Source organism: Sylvia atricapilla, chromosome 12 (genome assembly GCF_009819655.1).
Source record: "Sylvia atricapilla isolate bSylAtr1 chromosome 12, bSylAtr1.pri, whole genome shotgun sequence".
Classification (NCBI taxonomy): Eukaryota; Metazoa; Chordata; class Aves; order Passeriformes; family Sylviidae; genus Sylvia; species Sylvia atricapilla.
In genome coordinates, this window is record NC_089151.1 from 15298646 (window position 1) to 15320962 (window position 22317).

Here is a 22317-nt window from a genome sequence, read left to right on the forward strand (position 1 = left end):
TGAAAATCTTTTTGTCTTTGGAAGGAGGATGCCTCTTGTTCAGAGAAGCAGGGGTGCTCTGCCAGCTGCCACAAACCTCAGGGTTGTATACTTACTCTGCTATCCACAATTTAAATTTCATTGGCATCAGCAGAACCCTGATGTGTACAGTCAAGGAAAAAGAGAGATCCCACAGGACAAACTGAGCTCCCAGTCCCAAGGAATGAAAACATGTGCCCACATTTTGTGCAGCCATGACATAACAGGTATTCCTTGTGTTCTTTTAAGATTCCTTAGAGCTAAAAAAGCAAATTTGAGGGGAATCTCTTACAAAATACACAGTGAGACTGTAATTTTTCCCTCTACATTTTACAAGAAAAATAAAATAAAAAAATCTCTGTTTACCTGTGGCTTTGGTAGAAAGGTTTCTATTGTAATTATATTTTGTATTCCAAGTTTTTTACATCACAATTACTAGAGAGGTACAAAGCTGCAGGTACTTGCTGAAAAATAATAAAACCTTTATTAAAATTTCCAGGTTTTGCAAAAGCATTTTGACTACATTCCAAATCTACTTAAAATGTAATTAAATATTTACATTTATTCTTTAATAAGTATTGTAAGTAAATCAATACTCCAATTACGTTAAATTTTTGTGCGGTATCACAAAAATGTAGCAATTGTATAAATGCATAATTCTAATGAAAAAATAATGATCTTGAACTTTAAAAGAGCCCTTCATTTGGAGAGATGAAAGTGCTGTACATTCTTTCATTCATTATGCCTTATGGCCCCTGTGTGATGTAGGTGCTATTATCATCATTTTACAGATGGAGAAATTGAAAGGCTAATTAACTTGTCCAATTTACAATACTTTTAGCTGTAAACTTAGGGCATCCTATTGTACTTAAAGACAAAAGAGAACTCAGCTCACCTGTGAAGAACATTTTCTAAAAATTCTTAAACTCCATAAGGCTTTAACTTATAGGAGAGAATATCTCACACAAGATTTTGGAGTTGGCTTTGCATTGATGGTAGCTTGAGCACCACAGCAATGTGCTGCCTAGAAGCAAAAATCAGAGCAGCAGGTTATTGTGAAGTATGTCACCAAGCTTCCCAGCTAGGTATGGAGATGATGTGCATTTTTATTTGGTGTTATTTGTTGTTTTGCGCTTTAATTTGTGCATTTGTGCTTTAATTTCATAGGACATATCACACTGCCTTTCTACAAACACACACAAACAAACAGTGTTTGCTGACAAACTCATTCCCTCAGTTTACTTATGTGTTCCATGAATTTCTTGACTCTGTCAGGATCAACAGCATTTGCCCAATATCCTTCTTTCTTGAAATATGAACCAATTATTAGAGCATCTGCATCCAGGTAATTCCTCACATTCTCCAGAGTCACTCCAGACCCAACCAGCACAGGAATCTTCACAGCATTCTTAACCTCTGAAGAAAAGAAAACCAAAATCAGGGTTAATTTCTGTCTTTGAAACTCTCTCTGTAAAGACTCTAATTTGCCTAGTTTTTCAACAGAAAAATAAAGGTATCGAAAAAACTTGTGATTGTGGTATTTTTTACTTCTACTGCAGAATGAAACAGGTTCTCTAGAAAAAACAACTTTAGCTCTAAACAGAAAAAAAAACCAACCCTACTTTTTACATTCTGTTGTCTGGAATGCTTCCTGTATTTACTTGTATGAAACAGAACAGGGATCATACAGGCACCACTGACAGCTCAGGTCGTTTTTTTCCAGAAAACAAAAACCAAAAAGAAAAGTGGTCTTTTATCAGTATGAGGAATGCCAATGGAATAAAAAGGCCCCTTATTTTTCCTGTATACAGTGTTACTTAATCATCTGACCTTTTACCTGGTTTTAAGAGGAGAAACAGACAAAAACAAGGCTCAAAACACAGTACTAGCTTTGGGAAGAGGAAAAAAAAAGCCCAGTTCAAGAATTACTTTAGCATCCTTCTCATCATTTTATGTCAAACTGACCATCCAAAGAGTGACTCATAGGACTGGATGCTTCATCCCTTAGAGCAATGTTGTAAGCCATTATTTCTGACCTTTAAAAACATATAAATTGGCTTAATTAGTGATAAGCTGTGGTAAGGTAGTTATAGCTTGAGGTAACTAGGGAAAGCACACATGCAACAAATAAAAGTCTGCTTCAAAACACTGTTTAAATGAAGTTTCATCAGAAGCCTAACTTATTAATTATGCTTTAGGGAAGACTAATTATTTATCACCTTCTACTTTACTGAAGAAAGGGGATCAATTAAAATGCTCTTGAATCTCTTTTTAGGTCACAGGCTCTACCATTTTTCCATCTAGGAACAATAACTCCTTAAAAAGATTTTAACACAGAAATAAAACCATTCAACACAGCCCTTCCAAAAAATGTAAAACAAATCAGATGGATCATGCATATATGATTAAAACTTTAGTTATTTCTATGCATATTTGCTATTCTTATTCTCATTCTGCTTACAGCAACAAAATAATTAATTTCTAGTTACTTAAAGCATTATTACTGATATCCTGTTCTAAAAACCCCCAGAATTTTATTTGTATAATATCTATATGCTCTTAGGAAATCCTATGTGCTTTACATCAACACCAGTGCATGATTAAGGTGCATCTGAGCACAGATTTGTGACAATACTTGACTGAATCCTCAGAGGAACCAGGCTCCAAGTCAATATTTGTTCTTAGAAGTGTGTAAAGCACATTAGCAGGGAGTTGTTCCATAATTATTTCACATCAGCAGGAAAAACAAAGAGCCAAATAATTAAACAGAGCATGTTCATATGGGTTTGAGACAACAGCTCAGCCCTGCTGGGCAAAGGAAAAAACCCAGTGAACCCTGAGACTGATCTGAAACTGCAGAACAACCCAAAGCCTGCCGAGGTGGGAAGGTATCAAGTGCTGCTGCGATCTCTGCGTGACACACGGAGTGCACACTCATCTCCTGGGCTGGAGGTTTATTCACAATGACAACGTGAGGAATGGCAAAGGGGGTGCTCAGTGTGCACTGAGATGTGTTACCTCATTAAGTATGCTACAGATGCTACTTTTAAGTCCTTTCTAAGCACATCAGGGCCTAAAGTTGATTAGTAGAGGGTGATTTGTCTATTGGCTGTGCTAATACAGATTCTAACCTGCAAAAGAAAATAAAGCAACAGCAGTGAGATGTACTTTTGTGTGGCAATGTTCAGTCACTGTCAAAATATCTCCAAACACAGAGCTCTGCTTCAAATATCTAAGTTTTCCTGTTATTTTTTTTTCTGACCCTTTTTTTTTTTTACACAGTGAGAAAAAGGAGACAATTTTGCGATGTTAGAGTAAGAAGACACAGAAGTTTACTCAGATTTCTCTGTTCCAGTGGACTGTAACTAGAGGGCACTGTGCTCTTTCTTGTGACAGCACAGCTGCACACAGGTCTTTAATAAAACCCAATGAAATCGTGCCTGGTTGCAAAGCACAATGAAAGTATTTGAACTATGGTATGCACAAGTTTCGTGAAATAAAGGCCAAGTGCTCCTCGCTTGAAAACAATGGCAAAGAGTGGTGTAAAAATAAGCACCACTCTGCCAATAACTTGCTCCACTACTCTTCTTTAACAGCTTTCTCATTGCAGTGATCACTGTACCGTACACAACATTATGTTTATGGTAATGCTCCACTCTTAACACATTTTAGGTTTTTAATTCAAAGGACTTTTTCTCTGTCATTAAATTTAAGGCTTCAACAGGAGATGTGAGTGATCAGTACTTTTCCTATCTCTGAGGGTATCACACAGGCAGCTGCCTCTGTTTTGGCCATCAAAAGATGAGAGGGTAGGTCAGTCCTGAGGCCCCTTTTATGAACAGTAATTAAGGAGGTGACAGTCACAGCCAGCTGTTGGATTTCACTACGTACCTGTTTTCCACAGGTTACTCAGCTGAGACACTTTGTTTTGTTCAGAGAGATAACTGAGCAGTCATTATGCAAAGCTTTGGTCACTCAAAATACAAACTGAATGCAAAGGAAGTATTTCAGCAGTTGTAAAGAAAAAACCTGATGGGTTCACACATCCAACCAAAGAGCATTCCACAAGGCAGCAAGCTGGAATTTCTATAACCTCTTAGATGAAAAGATGGTTTATTAATGAACTTCAATTCAAAATGCTCAGCTCTAATTCTTGCTCCTTAACAAAATGAAGCCTGATTTTTCAGACCTTGTACTCCATCGACCTCTGGTGCCCTGGAGTGCCCAGACAGCCCTGGAGCAGAACCTGCCATCCCAGAGAAGGCAGCAACACACACTGCAAACAAAACCTGACTGAAAACAGATCTCTGCCTTGACAGGGAAACACTTCCCACAGCCCATCACAAATCAATCAATTCTACACAAAGACACAGAGGCAAAACCACTTCTATATTACTGCACAACAAAGCTGAAAAAGAGACATGACAAAAATCTCATCTGTCTCTCAGCTTTGCTTTCAAGAGCTGCTTTGCAGTGTGATGAAAGGTGCCCAATTGTATCACTGTAATACAGCACTGCCAGGGCTGCATAAATTCCTGAAATGCAAAATCTCACTCACATCAACACCAACTTTGTAGACTGTAGATCTGATCCCTTTTAAGAACCTCCTGACATAGATATGCCTAATTTGTCATTTTTTCTATACTGTGGAATACTGATTTTTAAGTTCTTCCCTTAACTGTTTTAAGACATCTTTCTCATGAGAGGGCCTGCTAACATCCAAAACGCTGTGATCTGAGTACAATAAACCCATGATCTGCACACTCTTGCTTTCATAACACAAATCCAAACACAGAATTAATGTGTACTTCATTACAGCTGCCAACTCTGATTCATTTTGTTCTTTGGACCCAGAAACAGAGAGAGACAGAGACTGACAGAGACACAGACAAGTTTGTTCACATGAAAGAAAAGCAGAAGCTATGGTTCTGTCTGCTTGGGGTCCTGTGACAAAAAAGCCTCTGGGCCTACAGGTCACGTTTTGCTCTCTGGAAATCAATGGAGGTTGCATGTGCATACATGAAAGCACACTTTAACCTAGGATTTTGTCCAAAGAGATATTAAATTTATATTTTAAAATTATTTAATCTGCATTAATAACAGTGGAGACATTAAGTACAAAGAGGGATGGACCTCTAAGATTTACAAAATTTTGCAGTCTCTAAAGCAGGCACAGCTTCCAGTATCACCTGTTCCATGTATCATTTCTAATTTACTGTACCAAAAGATCCAACTAATTCAAGAGGCTCAATGTTCACACCAAGCCATCATTTTCTTAACACTGGTGATAGAGGCATAGCAATTTGTAATCTGTTTTCTAGCAAAAGGTTTAATATGTATGAAATAAGACCCATTTTGACAAGTTCAACATTCACTTTAAATGCCCTTAAGCATGTGTGATATACATAAAGCCCTGAAAACATGGAATGACTCTATGTTGTTTCAAAAGATACAAAAATACAACAGAAAAGATACAAATTAAACCTGCTGAGGTCCAGGTTATCTCTGGCAGGTAAAGTATGTTTTTCATGTTGATCTGCTAACTGAAGTTGAATACAATATAGTGCACTAGAACTTCAAAACATGCTAAGTTACAGTGTGTCAGGTAAAGTAAAACCTAAAAAAATACACATTCTATTTTATGCAGTGAGACATTCAAAGTCGAGCCATTGATCTAAATTAAAATTAGTGATGAAAATTAAATGTCCCCATGATAGAACTTTAATTCTAGCATGGGAGCAATACCATTTCATGAACACAGCCCAAACTTATGCCAATAGAAAAATATCAAGAATCATAGCCCTTTTGCAAAGGTCAGAACTCATAGGTCAAATGAGTCTCCCTTGACAAAAAGTCCACACTATTTTAAAATTATTTTGATGTTAATATCTTCCTGTCTACCAAAGAACTTGTATTTTTTCTGAAAATTTTCCAAGCAGTACCTTCCCTGGCATTAATGTTTGGAATGCTGCCTTATCAAAATGCCCCTTTTCTCTCAGGAATTCCATTTTCATTGTGAAAGATAAAACCACCAAACTCTACAGTGGAAAGATCTACAGCTAGCCAGTTAGTTTAATATGGCTAGTTTTAGTATAGATGGTTTTTTTGGGTTATAAAGTGGCTTTTTCTTATATTAGGGCTTTTTACAAATTAAACAGTATTTTCTTTCAGCACTGGCATCATTCAGTGCTATGGAATATAGCAATGAATATATATGGAATATATATAAAAGCTTGGAATAATTATCATTTTTGCCCTGCCAAATTGTTGAATAGAAACATACCACAGCTCATCTAAGAAACACCTAAAATATGTTCATTCTGATCAGATGAAACCCCACAGTGAGAGTCTCTCTTCATTCCCCCCTCCCTGCTGCCCAGCCTGGCATCTAGGTTGTGGAGTCCCTTGTGCCCTTACATGAATTTCCAGCTGCCTTGCCCTGGAAAAGTGAAGTTATATCCCTTTCCCAGGTGTAACAAAGGCCTCTCCCCATGGTTCCCTGCAAACACTGTGCAATCTGTTTCCCTGAGTTTCCCAAGGCCATCAGTTCTCCATGGCATTCCCTTTCCCTGTTTCCCCATTGGCTATGGGGCCTGGGGTCCAGTTCCTCTCTTCCCTATGGTCACTTACCCCCTGCCCTGCCCCTTGTACCACCCACGAACACAGACACTATATAACTGAGAAGATTGACATGGTCCTCCTCTTTTGGCCTCTGTATTTCACCTTCAGCACACGGAATAAACACCTGCTGGAATTAATCTGGGGCTGGGAGCCTTCTGCCTCTCTGCTGAGCTTGATTGTGCCTGAATCCTTCTCAAGCAGTTTCTCAGTGGAGAGGCTGACTGGGATCCAGCAGGGCTGTAGCTGCACTCTGGAAAAGGCACACTGTTACACCTCAAACACGTTCATCCCGATGAGCTGAAAGCCCCAGTGAGGGGCTGGCCGTGGGGCTCTCACCTTGCAGCTGCCGGGGGTCGGCGGGGTGTCCGGTGGCCGTGCCGGTCAGCACCACGCCGTCGGCCAGGAACAGCTGGGCAGCGGCCGCGGTCTGCGCCACGCCGACATCGGCCGTCAGCGCATGGGCACTGCGGGGACAACAGCCTGTCACACGCCCTGCCACCCACGCCCTGCCTCCCCACCCTCCTGCCACAGCCCCCAGCGGCAGCTTGTCGCTGGCAGCCAGAAAAGAGTTAAAGACAAACTCTTCCTTCGGAGTGCCCGAACTGATCGGCTGTCGCTCCCGGCTCTCCTGGCTCCAGAGAGCGAGTGTGCTAAGTGTGAGCCACCAAGAGTCAATCGAGACAGCTGCTTACATGTCAAGCACCTGTATTTCAGAAGTGGTGAGCACACAGAGCTCTCCGACTTCAAGTGGGAGTCGTGGATGGGCCCTCATTCATAAATCAGATCCCGTTGCCTAGAACCTTCACAAGTCCAACTAACAGAAAGTATAGTTAATACCTCTGATAGAACCACAGGAATCATCTTACACAGCAATTACAAACATCAATTACACCTGCATCCCAGCTGTTCAACAGCAGGCTTTGATGTATGGGTGACACACTTTGTCTGAAACCTTTCACAATAGCAGCTATTAATTTATGTGGTCCCAAACTTGGAAAGAACTCCAGCCATTGCTGCTTGAACATCCGACACTGTTGTTTCTGTATTTAAACAGAAAACAACAGCTATGGCAAACATGTTGCACTGCTGAGTGGTGATGGCACAAGAACACTTTCTCCTCATTTAAAGAACAGGAGCATAGCAGCTCTCAGTGGCAGCTGCATTTTTCTACATTAAAAAGCTCAACCAACAAGTCCTTCAGCAATTCTTTCTGAGCTTATGTTTCTGCCTGAAATGAAAACTTCTATGCTTTTCTTAAAGGCCAGCTCTTTGAAAAATGAGAAGTATAATCCAAATAGCAATTCATCAGTTGTCAAGACTAAGAACAGAAATAACATGATGCAATTTCATTTACATAAAGTCTAATGCAATGTATTTACATTTATATATATACATATTTATATATATACATTAAAAAATCATCAGAAAGAAATTGCTCTGAAAGGACCTGAAAACCTTCATCTGACCACCACACTGCATTGTTTCCTTTCTCTTTTGAAATTTATTACCTGCTTATTACATATTTAAGATCTTCCAAACTTGATTATTCCCATGATTGCTCACATACTACACACAAACATTTTAATTAGGTTATTTAGCATGTATAATACATAGCACATGAGCAGTTTGTCTGGGGAAAAAAAAAAAACAAACAAATCCAAAGAGTGACATCTAAATAGCTGAAAGTACCATGTGACAGGTAAGATAAAGTATAAGCAGAAAAGAAACTAGATTTATCTGTCATAAGTTCCTTCTGTTTGATAATCGTAGAACATAACCCTTACATAGACAGCACTGATTTAAGTAGCAGGAATCAGTATTTTTGGCAGGAAGGAGAAGAAAGAGAAGAGCTTTTTAAAGTGCCAAAATATTATCACTTGGATGCTTTTATATGGCAACTGCCTTCATAACTAAAAAATAACCTTGGATACCTAACTTTCACAAAGAAAACTTCTTTAAACATAATAGATATATACACATGCATACAAAGTCTCAATACAAGATGCAAGGCTTTTATAGCTGGCATACTGAAAACTTGAAGGTTAAACAACTACAAATTTCACAGATAAAGCAACTTGCAACTTACAGCTGCAAATTTATTTTTAAATATATCCCCTTATAGCACTGCAAGTCCATGCTTAAACAATAAACTTCTCCCATATGATTAACTTTCCTGGAAGAAAAATGACACTGAAAAAAAAAATGAGAAAATGAAGAAAAAGATAAGATCATGATTGCATTCATATTTACATAAAATTCTGCTTGTATTTACCTATGTTTCTTTTTAATATCAGCAAAAATCTGAATGTTCTCTGCTCCAATATGTTTTCTGTATCGTAGCAGGTCACCTGCACAGGCATTTATGATTCCTTCATCAGCCACATGAGAAAACACAAACCCTTCAGCCCGGATAAAATCAAGACCTGGAAACAGACAGAAGCAACATTTTAGCTATAACTGAGGACTGGAAAAGAACAACACTAAAACCAAACGAAAATCCACCTCACTGCCCTTCCTATTTGATCCCAACACAAATTGTTTCATGTGCTCTAGGGCTAACCAACATCACTTTTCCACATATTTCCCATTCTTTATTTTCACCCCTATTCTCTCTGACTTCTTCCCATCTCACTGCTTTCAGCTCCCATCTCTCCCACTGACCCCACCAGTCTTCCCCCAGCCCCTGGTCCCCTTCTCTCCCTCAGCCCCTCAGTTTGTTCCTGTGTGGCTCAGAACAGGCAGCTGCACACCTTGCCCTGTCTCCTGCGATGATGTGCCAGAGGAGTAGGTGGGTCAAAACACAGCTCCATTATTCTAATGACATGTTTTCTCTCCAGAAAGTGTCATTAACTTGCATCTCTTCTTCCCTCTTTCCAGAAACTTTCATTGTATTACTGCTTTTCTGACATCTATTCCCCTGTTAAATATGCCTGAAGTTGGCCATCAAGTCAAAAGCACCAAGGCTATGGACATAGAGGAATAGCACTGTCATCCTCCTTTAGGAAATTAGGCAAGAAAACAGCCTGAAACATGTTATATGCAACTCATGTGACTCCCATCTGAACGTAGCATGTTTCCTACACAGCACCACATCAACAAATCGCTTCTAGAGCTGTGCCAAAGGCTTAGGAAGAGTCAAACATCTGCCATTCTACTCCAACCATCAATCCTGCCATGGCTCAGAATCGGTTCCACCATATTCATGAAGTTTTGTCACTAGGAAGGTTTTGTGGGATGGATACTGAACAGGAAGATCATGAATTTTAATTACTTCACATGGGGCAAACATTGATGTTCAGGGCGCCCCTCCACAGCCTTGAAATATCTCTGTTGTATGACTGAAGCCTTGGACCACAGAGCAATAAGCCCACAGCTGTGGCACAAGATTTAATTCTGACTCCCTTACTGCACTCCTCACTTCTCTCCTTCCTTTCACAGCCTTGAACCCGTCACTTAAAACCTGCCTCTTTTACACATCCCTGTAAAAGCTCTGCACTCATCTTGTGCGGTTTTGCTGTTCTTCCAGTTTGCTCTGGAGGTGTCTTCCAAGCCCTTCTGAAGCTCTGCTACTGCTCCAGCTTTTGAGTCAGTCAGAAGCACATTTAATTAGAGCTGACATCATACAAAGGAAAGCAATGCATGTGGAAGCAGTCATCAAGAATGCAATCCCACCCGCCAGAGAACTGCTTAGGCAACAGAGGCATTACCTTAGCACATTCCAACTATAAACATAGATGATCTTGAAAATTTATTTACCAAATGACAAGGTGTCTGTTTATTTTAAAATTTCAGTTTCATTCCAAAAGCCCTGAAGTTGCAGAAACAGAAGCTCACGGCTGACAGAGAAGAGCCTGTATTGCTTAGCAACACAGACTCCAGCTAACAAGAAACATCACAGATGGATGCCAAATCAAATGCAAGCTGTCCTGTGCCTTGAGATTAGCAGGGGCAAAGCATGGAATATTCTCAGGATCCAAAGGCAAGAGCATGCCACAAGTACCACTCCAGGTGCTTGTAGACACTGGGTGAGAAACAGTGCAAATAGCTAAACTGAGATTTCTACATCTAGGAACAAAAACTATAGCTTCTAATTACATCACCCAAGCTTACAGTACAATTCAGAGTTATATAAGAATAATTATTTCTCAAATCATAAGACTATGGATGAGCCTAGAGACACGAGACACTTTCACAGCAATCCAGGTTTAACTCAGGACAGGGCCTATTCACTGAGTAATTTCATTTATTGAAGTCACTGCTTACACATTGTTGATGCTTGGTTTGTGTTTCCTTAGTGCAGTAAAATAAGACTTTCTGCTAAACATTGGATTGTACTTAGTTTAACAAGGCCGCACTCTATATCTGGGTTTTTGGAGGCCATGAAAATACAATTTTTAACCAAGTGTAATAGGTGCAGGTACCATATCATTACCCTTCTGTTTTATGAAGCCATAATCAGATTCTGCTAATGAATTCATTTTTATGCTCATAAAATTGTGAGAATTATACTACTGCTTACTTTCACATTTGGCAAGTTGAAAAGTAATAGCCATTGAATAGTTAATAGGCAGTCCCATTTCTGACTTTTATGGGAACAACACATTTTGTACTTTCACTGGAAAACAAGAATAGGGAATATCCAATGAAAACTAATAAACAGAACACTTAGAGGAGCATTGATTTTGTCTGCTGTAGGCACTAGAGGCACAGTGTGTCTGTGCTGCAAAAACACTTCTCAGGACACTGTCTTGCAGCAGCTCCTCCCGTGCTCAGCACGGGCTGCAGGCACAGGAGCAGGGTCTCCAGCAGGGTCTCCAGCAGGATGGACAGCACTCCCTGCCCTTCACAGCACCCGTGGGTGCTCCCTGCTGCAGTTCTCACCTGAGCTGCCCTCCCTCACCACTGCATTAATATGGTGGCAGTTAAAAAGGACAGCAAAAACCACAGCATAAAACTCTGCCTAATTGTGTCTTACCCTAAACAGTATAGTGGATGATAGCAAGTGAATTCCCAGTCTGCTGGTGCAGGAGGGAAAGGAATGGGCAAAGACAGCAAAGCTGTGTTTACAAAAGACATGGAGAGATCTGGGATATCTCCTGACATGAAACTTCATTTATTAGCTATCAACTGTGTCATCACTGATGAAGACTGATTCAGAACTGGAATTTCAGTAGCTTGATTCTTAAAAGAAAAAGGGCAGCTTCAAGTAGAGATGGCAGTTGAACTAGATGACTGTTTAAAGTCCTTTCCAACTGAACCATTTTTTTTCTAAATTTATGAGATAAATTTAAAAATGGAGCCCTGATTCATGAGTGACTCAGGCTCACCCAGGCACAGGATCCTACAGTCCTTGCTCAAGCTAGTTGAGCTCCCATTAACACTGCAGACCTGTGGATTTTCCCCCACTCTTAACAAAATAAAATCATTCCCTTCTCCTAGAGACCAGTTATAAATTCCCTGTGTGGTTCTCTTAAGAACAGTTATTCCTACCAAAGACAGGGATTTCCACAGGGAAAATGAAATGACTGTATAGTAGGCAGAAGATGCTACATATGGTTCTTAGTTGAAACACCTTCAGCATGTTATTTTTGTACTGAGAGTAGACAGGATTTTCTTTGTTAATAGCCACCTGTCAAAATTGTATTGACATTAAAGTCACTACTAAGCTGGTACAGAAAAACTATTTAAAGATTTGCTACCCACAAAGTAGTACCCACTTTACTAGGGTTTTGCTTCAAGTGATTTTCTTTTTGCTTCCCTGTTCAGTGAACTTGAGACAATCGTTTTTAGAGAAGTGCAATGAAATGCATTAAACAGGCCCTTCCTGGTTGGTGTTCCACAGTTACAGAGGAAATAGTGCAGAACAGTAGTAGAGCTGAGCAAAACCCAAGCCCTCCAGGAATTCTCCACTTCATTAATAATTGCAAAGAAGAGAAATACATTGTTCCCAGACTATATCTCTTATTTAGTGATGATTTTTGCTCCTCAAAGGATTGCTTTTAAAAATAGGGTATGTGCTATTTTTTCAAATACCTATGGTACCTCAAGTGGCCCACATGCAGTAACCTCTAAAAACTAAAGCTGGATTGTGTTATCATTTATATTTGAAATTTTCATATAGGTTCTGATGCAGCAGTAAAAATTAGGTTTTCTCAACTTGTCAAGTGGCTAGATACTTTGAAAATGACAATGTCTGATTTTAAAGCTCACGAAACAAATCCCAAACATCTACTAAGAATTTAAAGTTTTTAGAACATATTCAGCATAATTAAAACTGCCACTGCAGATAAGTTAACCTACATGATTGTACCTGAAGTATGGCTTCCAGTTAACATCAGCATTTTCTGCCTGGTTCTATAAAATTTATACATGCAAAAATGTGCAGCTTACCATAATGACAGTCAATTTGGGCAAAAACATGCATTAACCCTCAATTTACAAATTTGGGAAGTACAGGCTTTCTGTATTAAGCCAGCCCTCATTTTTACATCATGGAGGGTTACACGTGAAAAACTAAATTTGCTTCAGTAAACAGTAGGACCAGGAAGCTTAGCAAGTCTAGGATTCCTGCAATAAAGCTAGATTAATTTATATTTAATTCCCCCCAAATGCAGTTTAATTTCAAGTACTTTGGCTATCTGTATACTCAACTTTTGTCATTATATAAAATGCTTCATTCTACTGATTCATTAAAAAAAGACAATGAAAACTTCGTTTTAATGGATAACAGTAGCAGCAACATCACATAAATAGATATAATATATGCTGAATATAATGGACTATATGCATCATATAATAGATGCTGAACCAGGATGCTTAACCACCATGGGTTAAATTGATCCTCACATATAACTGAAGTAAATAAGAGTTACAACAAAGGCAGCTTTTAGACATGAGGAGACTTAAACTAATTTAGACAGGTTTCACCTAGAAAGCTGTGATGGCAGCACTGGGATTTTTAGCAGCCTCCAACTGAAGCAGTGCACAAGGACCATCCATTCTAATCAAGCAGGCATCTTTCTCAGAATCTAATTGCTTCTTTTTCAGGGTACACTGAGCTTTCCATGGTATCTGTGCACAAGGTATCACTGCACAAGGTGCAGTTTGGAGAGAGTGAGTGCCACAGCAAAAGCAGGAATAACTGGTGAGCCCTTTGCTTTACCTGCAGCCAGAGCAATGGCTATGGCCTGCTGGTTGGCAGCACAGAGCACCTGGACACCCAGAGGGACACGGGGACAGCTCTGTCTCAGGGCAGCACTGAGCACTGCCATGGCTGCGGTGACCTCCGGGCCCGGGCACACCGTGTAGGGCACGTCGTGCATGTTCTCCACCATCACAGCATCCTGGGGAAAGAATTATACAAAAACATCACTGCACCCTACAAACATGGCCAGTTTACATTTTATATTGTGTATTAAGATACATAAATGTGAAGGTTTTCGTTCAAAGGAAGGATTATCTACAGCAAGTTGTGTTGATGCATTTGGTGCACACAATCACTTGTAAAAGTGCTTTCATCAACAGCATGGTATTCACAGGGAAATCATGAAGAGGAATAAATGTGATTTTAATTATACATTCATCAATTTCGGTTTCTTTGATCCATCCTAAAAAGTGAACTATAGGCAAATGAGTTAAATCTTAAACCTCATTAAAAATAGTGTAAAGTCAAACTTCAATTATCCAAAGGGAATACAGGATATTGAGTACATTTGGATAACAGAAGACTCTGAGATAATCAGGGCAATTTTCAATTCAATTATGGCAAAAAATAAGCGTTACTTTGGATAAATAAAGGAATTTTTTGTTTGACTATTATTGTGCCAAATGCCATAATATGAACTATTGATATTTCTTCCATTCTGTGTTCAGAACTACAAGGAAGGAAGATATTGCTATTTATTGTCTATTATACCTCTCCATCCACATGGACATACTCTTAGCAAAGAATGGAGTGATGATAAAATACTTTGCTGATACAATTTGTACATTACCTCATGCCACTTTTCCAGTCATTGCATAGGCTATACAAAAACATTTGCAACAACTGCAGATAATATATAATTTTGTCAAGGATTAATAACAAGAGTAAAAGTGGAACCTTGAAACATATTCCATGCCTGGTATTTTGCATTAGCAGTGAGAAGATAAAAAGATATTTCTCACCAGCCTAATTCTAAAAATGCAAAAAGTTTAATAGCCAAATGAACTGTATATATAGCAGATAAATTCTGCTCTCTCTGTGGAGTTTTATCACACATCTTAATCCTTTAAAATGAGAGCTTTACCTTTCACAGATATTGTAACTGAAAAAGAATAGAAGGAACATTTTTTGGGAAAAAAATACAATTAGAGACTGAACATCGAAGCTTGGTTATTAATAATAGAGAATCAGGAAGGGGAAACAAAAAAGTTTCCTTTTAAAAAGTCTTTTATATGTAACACTTCTCTAATCTTCGTTGTAGTATGGAAGCCCTTCTGGCAGTAAAAGATAAGATAGTATATAAAATAGTGTCATCATTTAATGGCTGAATTACAGGCTAAGGCACAGGCACCATAAATGAACACCTGACACAGAGAGTGGGGAAAAGTGAGAAGGAAATAATCCAGTGGAGCAACGTGGTCAGTCCAAGCACACAACCTGCAAACATTCAATGCTTGGGCATTCAAAACCAGGGCACAGCTGCCTTTTCCAAATTACTCACAGCTGAGTATTTAAATACACAAAACACATGCTACCTAAAACCCAAAGGGACACAATCTATTGATGGAAAAGTTGACCTGATATGATGACACTCCACATCAGACCTTTGCACTGTGTAGTGTCATTCACCAGCATATTTAATTACACAATTCCAGCCCAGGAAAACCTGAATTAGGCAAAGGAACACCAGGTATGGCAACCAACCAACCAGAACATCTGTGCTTTTGTTTGTGCATTTAATTAAATATGTAACATCCACACTTCTGTACCTGTGATGGGAGGTAGCCACATGACAAAGGTGACAACCTGTCCTAAGAAAACCACAAAAAAAAAAAAAACCCACCACAATTTTTAGTCATTTTTTCTGGAATGAGGTTAGGACTGTTCCAACAAACCTCGACTGACAAAATGGTCTCAACTATCTGGGACACAGCTACTGAATCCTTTGTGGTACCAACAAAAACAGAAACCCTGTAGCCTCTTGTTCTCTGTACACATAAATATATTAAGTCAGTCTAAGCAAGAATGCAAAGTTAGTTAGCAGTTGCACATCACAAAAGGGATAACGTAGAACTATAATACTTTAACAAAACAAATTAAAAAAACGCAATGAACCATCAAAATCCCGTAATTCCTTCAGGCCAAAAAGCCTGGAAGCCTTTGGCTCAAAAATGCTCTACCTGGCAAACTTAAAATTTGGGTGTCAGGGAAACTCCAAGCTTATCCTAAGGGCCAGGACTCAGGATCTGCAAAACTGAATCCCCAGGCTTCCAGACAGTCAAGAATCAATCCCAACAGGAACAAAGGCAACTGGGAATTGGACTTCAACATTCTCAGGTCCCAAAGAGCCACACCAGCAGCCAAAAAAAGGCAAGAGAATGGGCTGGCAGAATTCCACAGAAATTCCACAGTGTAACTGAGCTTTTCACAACTTGCTACAACTTTGACAGTTCTGGATTTACATAAAGCAAATTATTCCATTAGCTACATTAATGAATTAATTCATTTAATAAATTATAAAAACCCCTAGCCATAGTACTACACATAAAAAGTGTCTCATTGAGTTCTAACTCAAAATGCAAGCATATGGGAGGATTGCAACAGTTCTCTCTCCTGCTTTAAATTTACTATATTCACTTTTCAGCAACTGCCTCTTCCTATGCCCTCAAGGTCCAGTTACAGTGAATATTTTTGGTAAAACTTTAATAATGTGCTATTCTTTTGGTACCATCCGACTGTTCTTTTGCATATTATGCTTTGTTTAATTAAAAAGAGAACAACATATGTTCTGCAATACAGAAAGCTGAATTACAGATGCATTAAGTCAAAGCTCTCTTTCATATTTTATATAAAAATATAACACCACAGATTTGTGTTTACTGAATTGATATGTATATGAAACAAACTTCAGTACTATCAGATAGCTAATTAAAATGGGGGAAAGAAAACAGTTATGCTAAATTAAAGTTCTTGGAACTTAAGCTTATGGTTTACAAGCCTATGGAAACAGCTTCTGCATTATATCCTCCAAAGAAGGATTTATGTAGATAGTATGAGATAAAACTCTTGCAAGTACCTTCTGTGTTCCTTTTCCATTGAATATTAAGATAATTCAAGTGTTGCTTATATGCAATAGCCTTATTATAAGTAATTTTCAAACAATATATTTCCTTTTTACTTTGAATGACTTCTGAAGTGCTACACATGTAAAGTGCCCTTTGTATCACAGTTAGCTACTGAAAAACAGGTCATTTCAATAGCTCTCTAACTATATGAAAAATAATTACCTTAGCTGTGTTCCGCTTACAGAAATAACCTCTTAAAACACTTCAGCTGCACACACATTACAGCAGAAAAGCCTCAAAACGGCAACAACACCATAACCACAACTGATGTAACAATTGCACAACTTTTAACTCAGCATATACCTAACAACTTTTTCCCAGGGCAACTTTAACCCCAGAGTTTCTCCCCAGAGAAAGACTTTACCTACAAACGTGTGCACCCCAGTACAAACCTCTTCAAGCTCATTACCTTCTCTCCTTCCTCCAGGAAAGGAGCAGGGTTTGCACCATCCCAGTTATTATACAGACTCAGGTGGGGACTAAAACGATGACAATAATTACCCCCACACCCCTCATGTGCCCCTTATAAAGGAAATAAGATGCCTTTGCAGAACATTTAGTTGCTGTTTGTAACCACAGCTCTTAGCAATTTCTTTAAAAACTCACCTCCAGAGCAGATCACTGCCTTAGCAGAAGTAAGCTGCTATCTCATGTTCTCCTGCACGTGCCATAGGAGGTAGCTGTGGGCAGCCTGTCTGCTATTTTATTTTCCTGTAATACAGCTGAGATTTGAAATGTTAACCTCTGTAATCCAAATGAAAGCTACCTACACATTTCTATGCAGAAATACTACTTTATTCTGTCTCCACTGTTACTAAATTCTAAGAATTGTGAATTCCAGTTATCATTGTAGTTATAAGAGTCATTGGCTTAACACTCTTTTATTTTATAAAAGCATCAATGTAAAACATGTACTAGTAACTGTTTTTAATGTCAGCTACTCCAGTAGCTACAGCTAGGAACAGTAACTAACAGTCAAGTGGGAACTTGTGCTCTATTTTCTAGCTACAAAACAAATGTCAGCCAGGCTGAATGGAATGAATAAAAGTTAACCTGAATATATATATTTTTTGCCTATTTCTTAAAGAAAAGCAGGTACAAATTGGAGGGATTATAATGCCTCATAGCCTGCTGCTTATAAAATCTTGTCTAGGGAATTTCATTGTTTAGCAACACACAAGTACAAAGCATATACATTTTGAGCACAGATGGCTTCCTAACTGAGCACTCACTTGTTTTCATTACTGTGCTCTAATATCACAAATCTTTCATATTTATTATGTGAAGCTGTGAATGTGCCAGACAAGTCACCTTACTCTGAATATACCAGGATTTACTTCCAAGTGCAACACAGATGGAGTGAGCAAGACCATATACTTTATTTTTAAACGTTAACACCAATTTGAACAATTTGAGACAATATGTAAACATCTAAATAGCAGCAAATGGTTACGTATTTTCTTAAGAGCTACTGTGGGCAGCACTTGGGAACCCTGTCAGTACAAACAACCATGGGAAAAAAACTTTCCTAGCTCTTCTTCCACAAGAAAAACTGACAGCTTAACAGTTCCTTTGGAATACCGAACAAGAAGCCCAAAAACATTCATCTTCCAGAATAGTTTGGCAGTGTAAAAGCTAGGAAGCTCCTGAAGAATCTACCATGAAAACTTGCATTTCTTTTAAAGCAGCACAAAAAGCTAAAGAATTGAATTCCAGAAAGTGTTAAGCAACCCTACTGATATTTATGGAGGCTCTCCTGATTCTCTCTGAGACTTATCTCCTTAATAAAGGATTTATTATATTGCTCAAACACTGTTCTGTTCTCTAACACTGTACAGACCTTTAGAATGAAGACTGGTGTGGAAGTATATCGATGTTACGGTGACTTCTATAGGAAAATGGGTTAATTGTAACTGTAAGCCCTGAATTTGCCCAAATGTGTAGAGAAATGACTGCATTCACCTCATGTGTCTACCTGACAGGTAGATTTAAAGATATATTCCAGTTCAGAGGCTGCAATGCATTTGCAGAAAAGGTAAACTTGTTAGAGCTGCAAATGCAGAATCCAGTACAACTGTTGAAAAGACTAAGTATAAAAGCCAAATTAAAACTTTATGTTAGTACTGATTTTGAAGTTTATCTCAAAGCTGCTCCAGCTTTGTGCATGACAGAAGTGGACCTAACTGCTTCCATACCCTCCTTCACCTTCAGGAATATTTGGTGTCTTCCCCCTGCTGTTGAAGGTTTCGATGTGTAACTATTATGTAAGGAAATGGGCAAACGGGCACTGCAATGTGGAGCAATGACTTTATGAGTTATAGATTACTTGTGCAAGCACTTCCTCTGGCACAGGAAGGCAGAGATTAGTGTCTGCCACCCTTCTGATATAGATCAAATCACATTATACCTCACGGTGATACTGCAACAACAAAATGTAAAGGCACAGCACAGAATACAGTTATTGCACACCTGTTCTTTCAGGAGGAATGAAAAGGAAGAAAACTTCCTCGTTCGGTTCAACTTGCAGTCAGTTATTCTAACTGGGTGGGCATCTCACACATCTTCATCTGGATCACAGGTGCTGCAGCCCACCAGGTTATCATCATTTTACCCCAGTGCTGTTCATCCTTTCAATGATTCTATTCTCAGCATTCTTTCCGAATTTAGCCTTACCAGTGCTCTGCCCATAACCTACCTTGTCTGACTTGTCTTGCATTTTGACCTTGGTCTTCTACTCTTTAAACTAAGCTCTTGTATTCAATTTTGTTCTGTCTGTAATGTATCATTCTAATTTATAGATTTGAAATGTTTAAACTGGCTTGTTAATAAAGTTTCTCTGAAAACAGCAGCTTGGAACAGTGACAGCTTATTCACTGAAGATATTTTCAAACCTTGGACATTTGTACACCATCAGAAAATGTTCATAATACTGGGGGCAGGTCAAAGAAAAAGCACATCAACACCCCAAGATAAGGTGTAATGAAATGTTTAAAACATATCTGACCTTTCAAAAGGACACATACCCTGTTAAAATCTACTGACCTACGAAGATTACTACACCACTTTAGGTCCAACAGCAATTCTGACAGCAGTCTCTTCTTGCCTCTGGCTGAGACTGGCCTTTTGGGCCTGCTCCTCTGGACGTGCAGAGCAGGCATGTTTGCTGCCAGGGGCCTGGAGAGAGCCTTAGAGAGGCCAGAAAAGGGCCTGAGCTTTTTTTTTTTCAGATCCTGAATTATCTGTGCTGTTTTGTTACAAACACAGCTGTGGGGTGATCCTGCACCCTCCAGGTTCCTGAGGTATGCATAGTGCATCAGCTGTGCACATGGCATTCCTCCATGACCTCAGGAAACCAGAGGCTTGTACAGAGCTAAAAATACAGTTGCTTGTCAGACTGGATTGATGAAGCATTCTACAGCCAGAGACCTTGAATGCCAGCAACAGCCCATGTTTCGGGCCACAGGTTTTTTTTTTTTTAAACTCCTTATATTGACTTGATTCATCCAACTCAAACAACCTGAATTGTACAATTTGAATCTAACCTTTTTCAGATAAGGTGATCCTTATATCAGGGTTTTTTTTCGTAATCTAGAAGGCCTACTTCCCATGTTGAAATAAGAGACATGGATTTAAGCATCTCCCTAATTGATAAGCTTCAAGATGCTTTTGATGAATTATAGGCTCAATTTAAAATTCTGGCTCTGCAGAAGTGGTTTTGTGTAATGGCCATCGTGGGAAGAAAGAAACCAAAACTTACAACTCCAGCATTCTTGTAAGCTTCTGCCTCTTGACAAGCTTGATCAATGATCTGGGTCAATGGAAGAGAACTTCTTGGTGTCCCTGCAAGAATAATGGTGCTGACCCCAGGGCATGCACAAACCAAATCCATGGACAGTAACAGGACAGGACATCCATGGGGATTGCGTACTGAAACAGGGACATATAGGGCAAACTTGCTCAAAGGCTGCCTTATCTCCTTGTGACGTGCCTTAGTCATGTCTCTTTCTTTATCTGAACTTGGTAGAGCTGCTGTAACCATTCAGCTCCTAAATCTAGTTCACAAACTTGAGGAATGTCTGCTATAATCCACTGTTGCACCAGGTTTGCTCTTAGCTTGCTACTCAAGTAGTTATAACTTACCCTATATTAGTGATGCTCCAGACAATACAATCTATGGGCAAGACTGACCTCTAGGTCAGCACAGAACACCTATGCTAAACAACAGGGAGTTTAAATTCAGTTAAGCTATGCTTAATCTGCAAGGATGATTGTATCTGATTCTTATGGCAGAAATACACACATACAGATTTTGTTGGAGTTTAATGAATTTCCTTTAAGACCAAAGTCTCTTCTGATAATTGGACTTCCAATGTCAGGCAGTGGGAGCCTGAAGTGGGGACTGTGCTGAGCCCAGTGTCAGCTCCGCTAGCTGGCCTGATCTCCCGGCACAGGGTGAGCTGGCCACCCTGGGGGCTGCTTCTGGGAAACCGTGGGGCACCCTGAGCTCTGGCCATCAGCCTGCAAGGGCAAGGTGGGCTGCCCTAACCAGCTCTGCCCACTCTGAGCCCCTGGAAACGTGGACGAGGAGGCCAGGCTGGAACAGATCCTGCCTGCTGTCTGAGCTTCACAGTGCCCCTGAGGGCATGAGAGAGCTCTATCCAACCTCCATCCTAGCCCAACGCCCATTTGTGCAACTCCCTAACCCTTGCGTCTTGAAACAAGAGCTCACCAAACCCGAATCCTCTTCTCAGCCCAGGTTCCTGTGTGGAACTGTTTCCCTCCTTTTTTACCTCTAAAACGGGAGCGCCAAAACTTCCGGCGCTTCATGAGGGGCCCGGGGTTGCAGCGAAGGGAAGTGAACCAGGGCACGGCAGCCGGGCTGAGGGCTGATGCCGGCGACCCAGACCCGCTCTCGGTCCTGGTCCGGGTCCCGCCGAGCCGTGCCGCCCACACGCCGCTTACCTGGCAGCGCTCCCACGTGCACCATCCCGACCACCGCCGCCTTGAGCCGCCCGAACAGCCCGGGCCGCTGCATGGCCTGCGGGGAGGGAAGGAGGGCGTGAGCAGAGCCGGACCAGGCGCCTCCCGGGGACCGGGCCGGGAGACAGGGCCCGGAGCGAGTCGGGGAGAGGACACTCAGTCCCTCGGCTCGGCCCGGCCCGGCCCGCCTCGGCCCGGCCCGCCTCGGCTCGGCTCGGCCCGGCTCGGCTCGGCTCGGCTCGGCTCGGCCCGCCTCGGCTCGGCTCGGCCCGGCTCGGCTCGGCTCGGCTCACCCCGGCTCACCCCGGCGCGGTCCCACGTGCCACAGCCGCTCCCGCCGCTTCCGCGTCCGGGCCCCGCCCAGGCCCC

The 22317-nt window shown here is 40.4% G+C and overlaps 2 protein-coding genes across 3 annotated transcripts in view; both read right to left on the reverse strand.

The window, feature by feature from the left end:
• Positions 1-22317, reverse strand: part of C12H19orf12 (chromosome 12 C19orf12 homolog) — a 347603-nt gene that overhangs the window by 44845 nt on the left and 280441 nt on the right. The window lies entirely within an intron of this gene.
• On the reverse strand, positions 1231-22125 carry LOC136366678 (uncharacterized protein F13E9.13, mitochondrial-like). 2 transcript variants are annotated; one of them, XM_066327928.1, is made up of 6 exons: positions 21931-22125; positions 20726-20808; positions 13802-13982; positions 8912-9062; positions 6976-7103; positions 1231-1434 (listed from the first exon to the last, which is right to left on the reverse strand). In XM_066327928.1, the coding sequence occupies exons 1-6, from the start codon at positions 22001-22003 to the stop codon at positions 1244-1246; spliced, it is 807 nt and encodes a 268-aa protein (XP_066184025.1). In that variant the 5' UTR covers positions 22004-22125; the 3' UTR covers positions 1231-1243. The 2 variants fall into 2 exon arrangements, with proteins under 2 accessions (XP_066184025.1, XP_066184026.1); XM_066327929.1 differs by lacking the exons at positions 20726-20808; positions 21931-22125 and adding an exon at positions 17333-17406.

Excerpts from the sequence above, each read along its gene's own strand:
- LOC136366678 (XM_066327928.1), bottom strand. The coding sequence starts at position 22,003 with ATGCAGCGGCCCGGGCTGTTCGGGCGGCTCAAGGCGGCGGTGGTCGGG. Across the intron at positions 9,063-13,801 it reads AGCCATTGCTCTGGCTGCAG|GTCTTGATTTTATCCGGGCT; the intron begins GTAAAGCAAAGG and ends GTCTGTTTCCAG. Across the intron at positions 7,104-8,911 it reads GATATTAAAAAGAAACATAG|TGCCCATGCGCTGACGGCCG; the intron begins GTAAATACAAGC and ends TTGTCCCCGCAG.